The following is a 13228-nucleotide window of genomic DNA, read 5'->3' on the forward strand; positions in this document are numbered from 1 at the left end:
TAAATTTTTTTTTTGTGATATATTAAAATTTTAGTTTTGTATCATTTTATTGGTGAAAAGAATTGAAGTTTTATTACAAAATTGAATTGGAAGTTAAACAAACAAACAAACAAAGGAAAAACAAAAAAGAAAATAGAAATGTCAAAATTAAAAAGAAATAAATTGAAATAGGAAAAACAAGAAAAAAAACTTTTGACTAAAGAAAAAATCTAAAGGTTATTTCAATTGATTTTTTCTAGTTGGAACTCCTAATCTTATGAAAATTTGTAAACAACATTATATACATTAATGTATATATTATAATATAATAATATTTATTATCTATCTATCTATATATATATATATATATATATATTTTCCAAGGAAAAAGACTGTAATTTTATTCAATTTGAAGCAAGGAACATATTATGTCAAGTCCCACTAGCACAACTGTTTGAGGATGGGCCTTGTTAGCAAGGTGACCCAGGATGAAACCTCACGGGGGGTGGTTGTGGCCTATGCTAGGGGGAGGAGACATGCTAAAAAATTTCAGTCAACTAACGGCTGGTGTGGCCCAGGCTGGGTGCGATCCCCAGGTGACTTTGATGGATTAGACACCCCTGGGTTGTGAGTCCTCAAGCCATAGGTCAATCCTGGAGAATCGCAAACAACTTGAAAAAAAAAAGCAAGGAACATATTATACATTTTGTAGATGTTGTAAGCATTCAGAAAGATAAGTCTCTCGACTTATGAGCAAGAAGAAAAATATTGAAAAAATTGCATAAAAACTTTCGAAGTTAGGGGTGACAATAATCACATAATTATTATTTTTTGGATCTTTTCCCATCCCCCAATATTAGGATCAAATAGAACCATTACCAAATTGTTTCCTATTGTTTTCGGTGGGAGTTCTTTGTCTGAGTTTGAGATCTCAGAAACATGGGCTCTCATTGTACCCCCCATCCCGTTTTCATTGTGTGCCTCCTTTTTCTATTGTTCAATTGCATGGATCTCTTGTGATTTGATGCCTTGCTGCATATGGGATTCGTTTCCATTTTGTACCAAGGCACCCCCTTCTGCTTGGTTTGTAGGGTTCTACATGGATTCTTCTTCTTCATCTTCTGAGAGGTAGGGATTAGAGTCGTCCTTTTGGTTTGTGGGTCTGCCCCTTTTCCTTTTTTGGGGTATTTTTTCTCGTGGGCATGTGTTCTACAAGTGTCCTATTTGGTAACCTATTCGACATCTGCATGTCATATTTTTATAATCCAACAATTGGGTTCACTGAACATTTTTATGTCTCAATTAAATGTCATCTAGAAGACCTTTACTAAGGTCTATTTCTACACATATTTTGGCGAAGGTGAATATACCTTTCTTCATTCTTTCGAGGCCCATCTTTTTGAATGATCCTAGAGTGTTCCCCATTTCTTCTAGAACCATGTGGTGCCAAAATGGAAGAGGAAGGTTTGGTAGTCTCACCCATACCAACATTATTGAGGCCACCATTGTTTTGGCATCAAAATTTGGGATCCAAGGGGTGATGAAGAGCCCAACTCTTTCCCAAAACCATGGCCTAGTGTCATATTTTTTGAAAAAGAAAAATTATTGAATTTCGGCAAGAAAATCATCGTCCGAGAAAAATCATCATCTTCTTAGACAAGCCTATTTACTTTTTATAGGAGAAGTTAGAAAATAAATAATGGATGGTTAAATTTAATATGATTTTTTTTTTCTCAGCAACACTACCTACTATTGTATTAATATGTACAGATAAAACTTACATTCGAGATGACTGGCTGCCCAAGTCCATCTGTGACTCCATGGGCAGCTATAACAGACTCAAAAAAACTCTTACACCTGGTGATACTTCCAGTTTTGACCAGTGCACCATCTACCAAAATGATCCCAAACAGTTCTAAAAAGCCCACGCAGGGGCAGATTTCAAATGCCATATGACTCAGAATTCTACAAGAGCTGCGCTTATGTCCCAAAACAGAGAAACTACTATGCTTCCTAAAATGACCCATATCAGAGAAGAAAACAAGTAACAGCATAAGACAAGAGACCAGCGACATAAAACAAGAGACCAGCAATGTAAGACGTAAGACAAGAGGAAAGATCACTAAACCGTCCACAATCCCATACCCATCCTGGAAAAACGAAGGAGTGCCGCAGGGGACTATTCCTCTGGCTCAGCTTCCCGAATCCACGCCCATCCTTGTCCCTCGGGATATCCATCCATGAAGGCTGGCAGTTCAGGTTCACGTGCACGGCCTGGAGTTTGATGGGGCTCCTGCAGTGAATTGCCCCCCGAACTTGATGCCTCCCCCATTGGACGTTTCCCTCTATCAGCCTCACGAATCTCCTCCGCCAGGGATTGCTGCCGCCCTCCACCATGCTCCGTCGGATTTTCCCCTGCAAGGGGCCGTTGAATTCCTCCCTCATTCTCCATGGGATTTTCCACTGCAAGGGGCCTCTGCATACCCTCCTCATTTTCCTCAGGGATCCTGGTGAACAGAACTGAAATGTGGGCGTTAATACCCGCATTGTCCCTGGAGTTGCCCAACGTAAAAATAACTGAGCCGAACGCAGGTAGTCTCGGCGCACCATCGTTGGACCCTCCAGCTTCCATGAACTGACTTGCCTGAACAGGGGAAGCTCCCACCCTTCGATGACAGTAACAACAGCAGCAGTGGTGATGAGTGTCCGCTGCAGGCGAGCGAGAGGAGCTGCCACGCCCTGAGCTCCTTCCTCTTCTGCACGGCATCCTCTCTCGCACCATTCTTCCAGCAGCTTCCTTCTTAGGCAAAATTCCCCTCCAATTTGACTCAGGACAGCACACAAATGCGCGTAGGCAAGAACCAGGGAGGACCAGCAACTTGCCAGCCTCCCCCAAATCGACGATATCACCACTCTGCTCCGGGTTCTGGGCAAATACACCATCGAACTGAGCTTCGTCTGCCCCCATTCCAAAATTCTTAATGCCTTCAACATTCCGTTGGAGTTCTCCCGCATTGAATGCGACCAGCAAACTCTTCATCATTCCCTGTGCCTTCATTAAGGCCATTAAACTGCAATGCCCGGCTTGAGGTGTTGGCGGCGTGAGGCCATAAAGACCTCCGTCCATCACGTGGCCTCCCATCCGTGGCAAGTGGCTCCTCCTGGTGTGTCGACGTAGCACCCGCATCCGGGACAGCAGCCTCCTCTCGGATCAAGCTTTCACATTCCTGGAGCTGCTGCCTGTTGGGGATGGTGTTTGTGTTTCTGAAAATCAGGGGAGTGCTGGTCTCAACTCCAATGTTGGCCAGAAGGTCCGCAATTTTATTGCCTTCCCGTCTGGTATGGGTGAAAGAAATGGCCCTAGCGGTGCTGAGCTTTTGTGCTATTTCATTTAACCTTGCTTCTAACCTCCAGCTGGGTGCTATTTTCCTTGCTTGCGATCCATTCTGAATATGAGTTGCCATGTTGATGAGAATTTGGGAGTCTCCTTCTACAATCAGGGGTTGGAGGTTGAGGGTCCAGGCTTGCTGAAGGCCTTGCCAGAGCCCCTCCAACTCTGCTGAGTTGTTGGTATCCCATCCTATGTTTCCAAAATAGATTTGCAGAGGAATGCCTTCATGATTCCTGAATATGCCTCCGAATCCTGCGACTCCAGGGTTGCCTTTGGATGCCCCGTCAAAGTTTAGCTTATATGAATTTTTAGGGGGTGCTCTCCAGTGGCAATCTTTCTTATTGTTGCTTTTAGGAATGCTACTTTTCAGAGAGTCTTGAGGTATCTGCAACTGCCAATTCCTAAGAATGTTATGCTCACTATCCGTAGTCGGAAGATCTTCTTTAGTCCATCCTTGGAGTGCCATAGTTTCTTGAATGTTTCTTTGAATCTTGCTCCATATTACATCTAGAGGAGATCTTTTGTTTTTGAAGATGCGCTGATTTCTTTCCTTCCAAATGTTCCAGAGGACGATCCCCGGAATGATGCTCCACAAATGATTGAGAATCGTGCTTTTGTAGGGATGCTTTGGCCATTGCCTTATGGAGTTGATGATGTCTTCCTCCTCTATGCATTTTCTTTGACATTTGAATCTAACCTTGTTCCAGAGAAGCTTAGCTAGGGGACAGGTATTCAAAAGATGTTGGAGGGATTCCTCATTTTGAAAGCAATTGTGACAAATCGAAGGGCCATGGAAGTTTCTTTTCCTGAGCTTATCCCAAGTGAGAATCTTTTTATGTCCTGTCAACCAGAGAAAGTAGGAGATTTTTGGCCAGGGTCCAAGCTCCCATATCTTTTTCCATAAAGGGTCTGGGGGAGCGGCAAAGTTACATAGAAGTTTATAGGCTTCTGAAGTAGTGTAGGTTCCTTTGGGCAGGTATCCCCATCTGAGTATATCCTCACCACTGTCTTGTCTAATACTTCTTTTCCGTAACTCGCTTCCCAGCTCCGTTTCCATCCTGGCATCTGATCTGCTGAGGATTTGGTCGCTTGTTTTCCATTTTCTGAAGCCCACTTCAGGTACTGGTTGCCAGTGATGGTGGACCTTTGCCTGCTGCTGATCCTGCCTCTCTGGAATCAGAGAAGGGTGAAGAATGTTCATGAGTTTAGGCATTTGATTCCAGGCATCCGTCCAAAACCTTGCGCTGCATCCATTCCTTATTTCCCAGAAGCTGTGCTGTTGGATAATATGATGGTGCTGCTTGGCTGCGTTCCATATTAAAGATCCTTTTTCTGTGGGAGTGAATCTTATGAGTTCTTCGTGGGGTCTGTTGCCTGCATATTTAGCTGTCCATATTATCCCCCATGTCTTGTTTGGATTAGTGATCCACTGCCACCAGATCTTGGCATTCATGATGGTGTTACTGTGCTCGGGGTCCCTTAGCCCAATTCCTCCTTTGTCCTTGGGCATGCAGACATTGGTCCATTTCACCAAGGCCCATTTACGATTGGGGGCAGAGCTGCTCCATAAAAAATTTCGCTGAATGTTTCTGAGGCTTTTTAAAACCCATTTTGGAGCGGCTAAAGAGGAGAACAAGTAAAGGGGCATTGCCTGCAAAACCGATTTGATGAGGACAATTCGACTTGCCAGATTTAGCGACCTATGAGTCCAGAGGTTGAGGCGGCTTTCGAGTTTCTCCAAGAGATTGCGCCAAGCAGGATGCTTGATAGCTGAAGCCGTGAGAGGGGCGCCCAAGTACTTGGAAGGAAGGGATGCAGAGGGGAAGCCCAGGATACGAGAGACAGCAGTTTTGACAGAGGGCGAAGTATGAAAAAAGAAAATCTGAGATTTGGAGCAATTGATATGCGTGCCAGAGGCTAAAGAGAAATCCTGGAGGAGGGATTTTAGCCTACGAGCTTCTTGAGCAGAGGGATAGCCAAACAGCATCGTATCATCAACGAATTGCTGATGGGAGAGGGCAGGGGAGTTGTGCACCGAGATACCCTTGATTTGATGAGAATGAAGGGCTTGCTTAATGTGCCTCCCCAGCCCTTCAGCCATCAGGACGAAAAGAAAGGGGGAGAGGGGGTCCCCTTGCCGGATTCCCCTGGAGGGATTAAAGGAACGGGAGGGAATGCCATTGACAAGGATGGAGAAATGGGTGGAGGTAATCATATTCAGGATCCACCTTATCCAAGAAGGACAAAAACCAAAAGCTTTTAACATATGATGGATGTAGTTCCAGTTTAGTTTGTCAAATGCTTTAGAAAGATCTAATTTGAGAAGCATACCTGCTTGCCTTGAGTTCTCGAGAGAATGAATGATTTCGTGAGAGAGTAGAATACCATCCATTATATGCCGCCCCTCCACGTAGCCTGACTGCTCCTTGGATATGAGAGCCGGAAGAAGCGGTTTGAGCCGATTAGCTATGACTTTTGAGATCACTTTATAGATGACATTGCATAATGCAATAGGCCTGAATTTATCCGGAGTGATGGATTCCTCCTCTTTGGGGATAAGAGTGATGAAGGTGGCGTTGAGAGAGGGAAGAAGCCAACGCGTTGCTCTGGATTCTTCGACTATCTGCCATACTTCCTCCTTTAACATATCCCAGAAGGCGTGGAAGAATGTGGTTGTGAACCCGTCTGGACCTGGAGCTTTGCCTTCTTTGAGCTGTGTCATAGCATCATCCACCTCCTCTATGCTAATAGGGCGCATTAAGAGTTCATTTTGTTCCTCTGTAATGATTTTTGGAATGTTGCTGGTGATTTTGTTTATGGCTTGTTGCCTGTCTTCTTCCTGTTCTTGGTGGACCTGTTGAAAGTGATTGAGGAGCTCTTCTTCAATTCCTTCATGAGTTTCTACCTTTGCACCTGATTGGTTTTGGATAAAGGGTATATTGTTATGCATTCTCCTTTGAATTGTTGTTCTATGGAAGAATTTAGTGTTACGCTCCCCCTCCTTCAACCATCTAACTCTTGACTTTTGCTTCCAATAGATTTCTTCCTGCTGCCTTCTATCCTCCAAAAGATTGTGGATGAGACGTTCCTACTCCAGCGTGGCTTCCGTGTGCCCCTCCGTGATGATCTGCTGGTGAAGAGTTTCCAGGTCCTGCGTGAGCTTTTGCTTCTCCTCGAAGATGTTACCAAAAGTTTCCCTATTCCATCTTTTCAGATGGCCTTTGAGAAATATTAGTTTCTTCTGGAATTGGTACATTTTCGCTCCTTCTGGGGGGATGAACGAGGCCCAGGTGGTCTTAACAAACTCCTTGAAAGTAGGATGAGTGAGCCAAAATCCTTCAAACCTGAAGGGTATTTTGATCATGTTACCTGGTCTTTGCCATTAAAGAGCTATTGGCCAATGGTCTGATCCGGTATGAGCGAGGATGGCTGCAGAGATATCTCCTCCTAAGTGGACCGCGTTGTCAGAGAGGAGGAAGCGATCCAGCTTGGAGGCGATTTGGTGCTTGCCAGCCCTGCGATTGCTCCAAGTGTAGGTGCCATTGCAGAACGACATGTCTATAAGAGATGTCGAATGTATGAACTCCTTGAATCGATTGACTTCAGGCTCCATTCTACTCCTTCCTCCTAGCTTTTCTTCAGATTTGGTGATCATGTTGAAGTCCCCTGCAGCAATCCAGAGCGGGAATTTTCTGCTATTGCTTAGGGCTTCAATTGTGTCAAGGAGCGCTACCTTACTGCCAGTGTCTTGCGGAAAGTAGACATTTGATAGGTTGCCATGTATATTGGTCCCCAGAATGTGGAAGGTAGCCTGTATCAAATGGTGTGCTGCATGAAAATCTGTTAGGAAGACCGCTTGGGTATTCCATGCAATAGCCAGCCCTCCCGAGGCTCCAGAAGCGTCTACCGCTACTGATCGACATCCAGGCCAGGCTTTTGAAAAAATGTTGTCTAACGTAGAGCTAGTACACTTAGTCTCCTGGAGAAAGCATATTTGGGGCTTTTCCTTTTTTATCATGTTTTTTAACATCCTGAGTTTTCCGGGGCTGTTTAGCCCTCTTATATTCCAGGATACAAGCTTCATGATTAACCGCTGACAGAGGGCTTGAAGTACTTTGTCAACTTAGCATATCTGCCTGAATCTACCAGGATTTTCCCAATCTCTATCGTTCTTTGCAGATCTGTCTTCCGACCTCTTTTTTTCGAGTCCTTTGGGCGTAGAGTGCCATCCCAATGGCTGCCAGGTTGTATCCCGAGTTGGTTCTGGTAGTAGGCTCGAGAAATGACCAACTCGAGTTTGTCAAGTTGGAACTCTGGGATAGCATCATATGCTTTCCTTCTACATGCCGCCTCCATTTCTAAGAGATCTAGGCCATGTAGGTCTATACTTTCCGGCTCCTCGTCCATTATTTGCACTTGATCGCTGTCTTCAATACTGATGTCTGGATTCTGGGGGATATCATTCTTGCCGTCTACTTCCATATCTTTGAGATTCTCAGCAGATTTGGTCCGATCCCTTTGCAGAATGGTAGGGCTGATGATAGGGGCGGTGGATTTGGAAGGGGGGCTAGAGGAAGGGGGAGGAGAGGAGGAGGAGGGGTGATCAGGGACGACATCATTGGTGGTATGGGGATCTTCCGAAGATTGGCCAAGAATATCGAAGGTGTTCTTGGTTACTGGGCCATGCGGCTTGCTGGGCTGGCGTTTGAGTCCATTGAGGGGCTTTTTATGAGAATGCTTCCTGCCTAAGACTTTAGTGAAACCATCCTAGGCAGGGGAGCCAGAGGAATCAAGAGGACTGTTTTGAATATTTTGAGGGCAGTCCCTGAATAGATGGCCCAGGGTATGACATTTCCTGCATCGAAAAGGAACGTGCTCATAGTCGAGAGGCTGAATCCATTCTTCATCACGGTGGGCAAGAGTTACTGACTCTGGGAGAGCTTCATTGAGGCGAATGAATACACAAATCCGAGCATAGGAGATGTACTTACGAGATAGGGTTTCTTCTGCCGCTCTGATGTATTCTTCTACCCCGTTGCCAATCTTTTTGAGTAGCTCCTCCCCCCAGTATTCATCCGGGAGCGAATACAGCCGGATCCAGACTGGAGCCCACGTTAAGTCCTCTTTATCCGGGTTAAACTTGGGGATCCAATCTCGCAGATATAGCCCAGCCGAATTGAAAAAATAGGGCCCTCCTACCAGAATCCTGTGTTTGTCCTCCAAACAGTAAAATATTGCAGTGAAAAAGCCTTTCGGCCCTAGCTGCAGTGTGACATCCCCTTTTGGTTTCCATTTTGCAGCTATCCATCCATATAGGGCTCTCTCAGTTGGCCAAAAACCAATGAACTTGCCAATGAGGGCATGATCTTTCATGAACTCTATTCTCTCATCGACCTTGTCTCCAGGCAACTCGATTCTTGGTCTTTCCTTAGCTACTGGTCGGCACGTGGTTGAGGTAATCTTCGGACCTTCTCCAGGCTTTCCAGCTCCTTCTTGCAGTTCGTTGTCTCCTTCTTTGCGTTTTCCATCTCCTCTGGGGTCGCTTTGGGGGTTTTTCCCCCTGTTCAGAATTTCTTTGTCCACCGAGCTGAAAACGACTTGATGCTCAGGATCCAGCTGTGACGGGGAGGGCTCTGACGCCCCCCCCTGGGGTTGGGCCATTACCAAGCCCTGATGCGCTGCAGATCTGGGGTGCTGCAGCTACCTACTCGTTTCCTGAGAAGGATTCTGCTTGACAGATTGTCGGCGTCGTTGCAAGAACGCTCAGAACCCTAGCAGAACCCTAGCAGAGCCCGTTCCTCATTTCACAACGACATTGAATCGTATCTCTCATTAGTATATTAAATTTAATATGATTAAGTATGCAAAGAGCTTTAAATCTTTCTAAGAGAAAATTTATATGAATATATATTAATTGTAAATTAGGTATTGACATCATTATACTCATACCATCTCATATATATTACTAATGAATGTCAATAACTAATTTACAATTAATATATTCATATAAATTTTCTCTTAGAAATATTTAAATCCCTTTGCATACTTAATCATATTAAATTTAGCCATCCATTATATATTTTCTAACTTCTATAAAAATTAAACGCACTTGTCTAAGCAAGCAACGATTCCACGCGGACAACAATTTTCTTGTCAAAATCCGACAATTTTTTGTCTAAAAATATGAAACTGAGAGTGCTTGAATTGTTTTTTGAATGGTGAAAATGGTTTCAACACCCTCAAGAACCCCTGGAGAATGTAAATTCTAAAACTTGACAGCTGGAGCCTAGCTTTCCAAAAAATTCCACTAGATTTTGTCAAAATCTTGCCCCAAAACATTTTTTGGACAAATTCGTTACATCTTTAGACTATTTTAAATTAAACTACGATAATCATATTAAATTTAATCATCCATTATATATTTTATAACTTCTAATAGGCTCATTTTATAGCCCATAAGGGCGATGTGTAATTTTGTTTGTGCTCAACATGGAGTTGACATGTATACCTTCTAAAATAAAAATAAATTATTCCTTAAATTAAGAAAATGTCAACAATAATCAAAATAAAAAACATATATACATATTTGGTTAGTTTTACTTAGAAATATTATAAAACGTAGTCCCACTCTAATTGTGTTTTCTTTATTGGTTGTTTGAGCGGAGATGCTCATTCTACAAACACATGTCTCTTTTAAAATAAAATAAAATAAAATATTTTCTAAATAGAGAATCAATGTGAGCTATCATAAAAAACAAAAATGATTATGTTATGCATCTTTAGTTAGTTTTATATAATTTCATGTAAATTAATTACAAGTAAATAAATGTGTGAGCAAGATGTTTAAACCTTATACTTTTCAAAAATATTTCACAGGATATTTAAATAAACTATTTGGAAATCTATGTTAACTAATTTATGTCACTATCAACTTCATATAAATATATATATCGAAAAAAAATGTTAAAAGAAAATATTTTAATGTTGTAATTGAAAGTTTGCATGCACATGTTATGTAAAATGTATATATCATATAAAGCAATTGAAAAAAATAAAATTTTATGGTTAAAACATTGAAATTAGTCTTAGTATTTTATAATGTTGTCTTTTTTTAGGTATATATTTTTGTTTATATATTCTATATAACATTTAAAAATACAATTTAAACAATGAAAAATAAAACATCAATTACTATTAATTCATTGAAATCTATTATAGAATGTAAAAAATACAATTATTTTTTCAAATTTTACCTTTAAAAAAATTACATCTTAAAAATTTCGATACCTCTAAATTCATATTAAATTTGTATTTAACTAAACCAAATATCGATACAGTGTTTTTTAAACTCGCGAAAATCTATATACAATTAAAAAAACCCTAACAACTCCGCTGCATTTAATCACTTGGAAAATACAAAAGGATAATGGTTGAGCTTGACTCTTATATGCGCAAAATATTTGAAGTTGTATCCATAAATTTTAAGGTAAAGCTCCAACAACTTATTCATAGGAATTCCAATCTTTAATATGGAATGCAATGGTTATGTACCTCAAAGCATCCATATAAATGACCTTATACTTTCGCAAAATAGTTTATCTGTTGCATTTAAAAATGGTTGATAAGATATGTTATTTAAATGAAGTGACATCTTTCATAATGGAGAGCACCGAAGCTCACTCATAAGTAACGTGAAAAAAGCTATGAAAATAGTCTTCAAGATATGAATTAAATGTCCTTATAACCATAAATTAAAGTTAAATAAAAAATATTTTTATATAAGCAATGCATTTTAAAGTTTAAATAAAAAATATTTTTATATAAGCAATGTGTTATTGATTGAGATATTATAATAATGATGTGTAAAAATCAAAATTCAAATAATAAATTTGATAATGATTTTAATATTATATTTGGAAAGAAGAGTAGTACTGGAGTAAGGGATGATAAGCAATATTTTTAATTTTTTTTTATGATAATTACTATTTAGGTAAGCTTCCAACAAAGCATTTATTATCATTATTTATCACTATTGTTTATAGTAAACTTATAAGGTGTCTCAATGCAAAGAAAGTAGAACTCAATGTTTTATGGGAAAAATTGTAGTTAAATAAGGTAAACCTTGGTTTGATTTCTAGACATAACATGTCATGTACGCTTACTTGTTCATCAAGTTCATGTCCATTGCTCACTTTTCAAGGTTCAATTGATAAGATAATGGGTGGTTGTTTTATGTTACATTGGTTTGTTATGATTGATGAGTCTATAATGGACTCTGTCAATGACCATGTTGACACACGTTTTTTACCCTCTTCCCCCACATATGATTCCTAGATAAAAGGCCCAAAGAGCCCTCACACTATTCAAATGGAAATCTTTTGGTTATGGGTTCACCATCACATGTAAGGTAAGATGATCTATATGCCCTTTATTTACTCTAAACTGGTCAATGTAACTCATAGAATATAAATTAAGATGGGGTGAATGTAACAATAAAGCGCAAGGCATGTCATATGAAATATGCTATTAACTAAATCATAATTAAAGAAGAAAAATAACAAGGTTAAAAAATGATACCAATAACAAGGAGAATAATCCACCACTATTGTTGGAAATGTGCCCAACTTGAAAGCTCCTAACTCCATTTTGAAGTGAAACAATCCCATTACTAATAAACCTAATATACTACAAAATTAATTAGTAACCAAGTTGAGATAAAGCGAAATTAGAGATATAGTAATAGAAAGGACAATCCCCCAACCAAAGTACATGCTTAATCACAAATTTTGAGCAATCTTGAATAGTGTAAGCTATTAAGAAACTATCTACCACAAACTTGCAACAAAATAAAATGAAATGAGATTAGTCATGTGACAAAAAAAGAGAGTAGTCAACTACAAATGCATATGAATAATCAAAATTGTTGAGTGTTGGAGAATAATCCACTACCACAAAAAAACTCCACATTTCAAATTGGAGGCTAGAAAGTTAGGCAAGCAAAATTAACATAATAATCAATAAAATAGTCCATAATACATTATACCAACATCCACAAGCACTAAGAAAAAAGTGTAAGTAAAGAATAGTCCACATACAAACACAACCTCCAAGAATATGAAGTAATTTGTGAACAACAATCTCTTTATTAACATGTGTGTTATGTTCCTTAGACCTGAACATAGAATCACATACAAAGGATAGGATACAATTTCTCCTCACTTTCGTAAGATGAAAACCCTTATGGTATGGTAACACCATATATTATTCCTTATGGAAACAATTCCTCAAGCAATGCTTGCATGTTACAAATACAATACATTCACCCTCAATTTGTACACTTTGAATATGTTTTTTAGGAACTTGCAATATATTATCCAAATGGATATTGATGAAATTATGCTAGCAACTAGGGTTAATAGAGACAATTACATTTTCTTTATGAATACATCCATGAACTTGTGATATAGAGTTTCCACATGAAAATAAACCCATGGTTCTTTCTTTATCCTTATTCTTATCATGAGACCACTTTTCTAAAAGTAATTTTATATATGCTTCATCAAAAAGTGCCCTCATCTTAGCAAAATCCAATGATTTCCACCATACGACAACATGTTCTTGGAAACCATAGTGGAATAAAATTCTCCAATTCTTTTTCCATAATGACTTTTGAGACCTTAAATATTCTTCAATACTAGGACCATCCTCCTTTCAATTAAAAAATAAATATGCTTCTATGGAACCCTAAAAGTAGAACTAGGGCTTTAAAGAAAATCACTTACTTTTCAATAGAGCTACTTGAGGTGGCTAAATTAAAATGAGCATAATTGTAGTTATGCTTCTTTGATTGGATATTAT

General features: G+C 39.9%; 1 protein-coding gene across 1 annotated transcript; it reads right to left on the reverse strand.

Annotated features, from left to right (window-relative positions):
• Nucleotides 1-6752: 6752 nt before the first annotated feature.
• LOC149205993 (uncharacterized) lies at nucleotides 6753-7388 on the reverse strand. The gene has a single exon (XM_089397560.1). It carries the CDS (start codon nucleotides 7386-7388, stop codon nucleotides 6753-6755), a length of 636 nt encoding a protein of 211 aa, XP_089253686.1.
• Nucleotides 7389-13228: the final 5840 nt, after the last annotated feature.

This window comes from Pinus tabuliformis, chromosome 1_2 (genome assembly GCF_031772625.1).
Source record: "Pinus tabuliformis cultivar Carrire ecotype Pingquan chromosome 1_2, CPIR1, whole genome shotgun sequence".
In the NCBI taxonomy this organism is placed as follows: Eukaryota; Viridiplantae; Streptophyta; class Pinopsida; order Pinales; family Pinaceae; genus Pinus; species Pinus tabuliformis.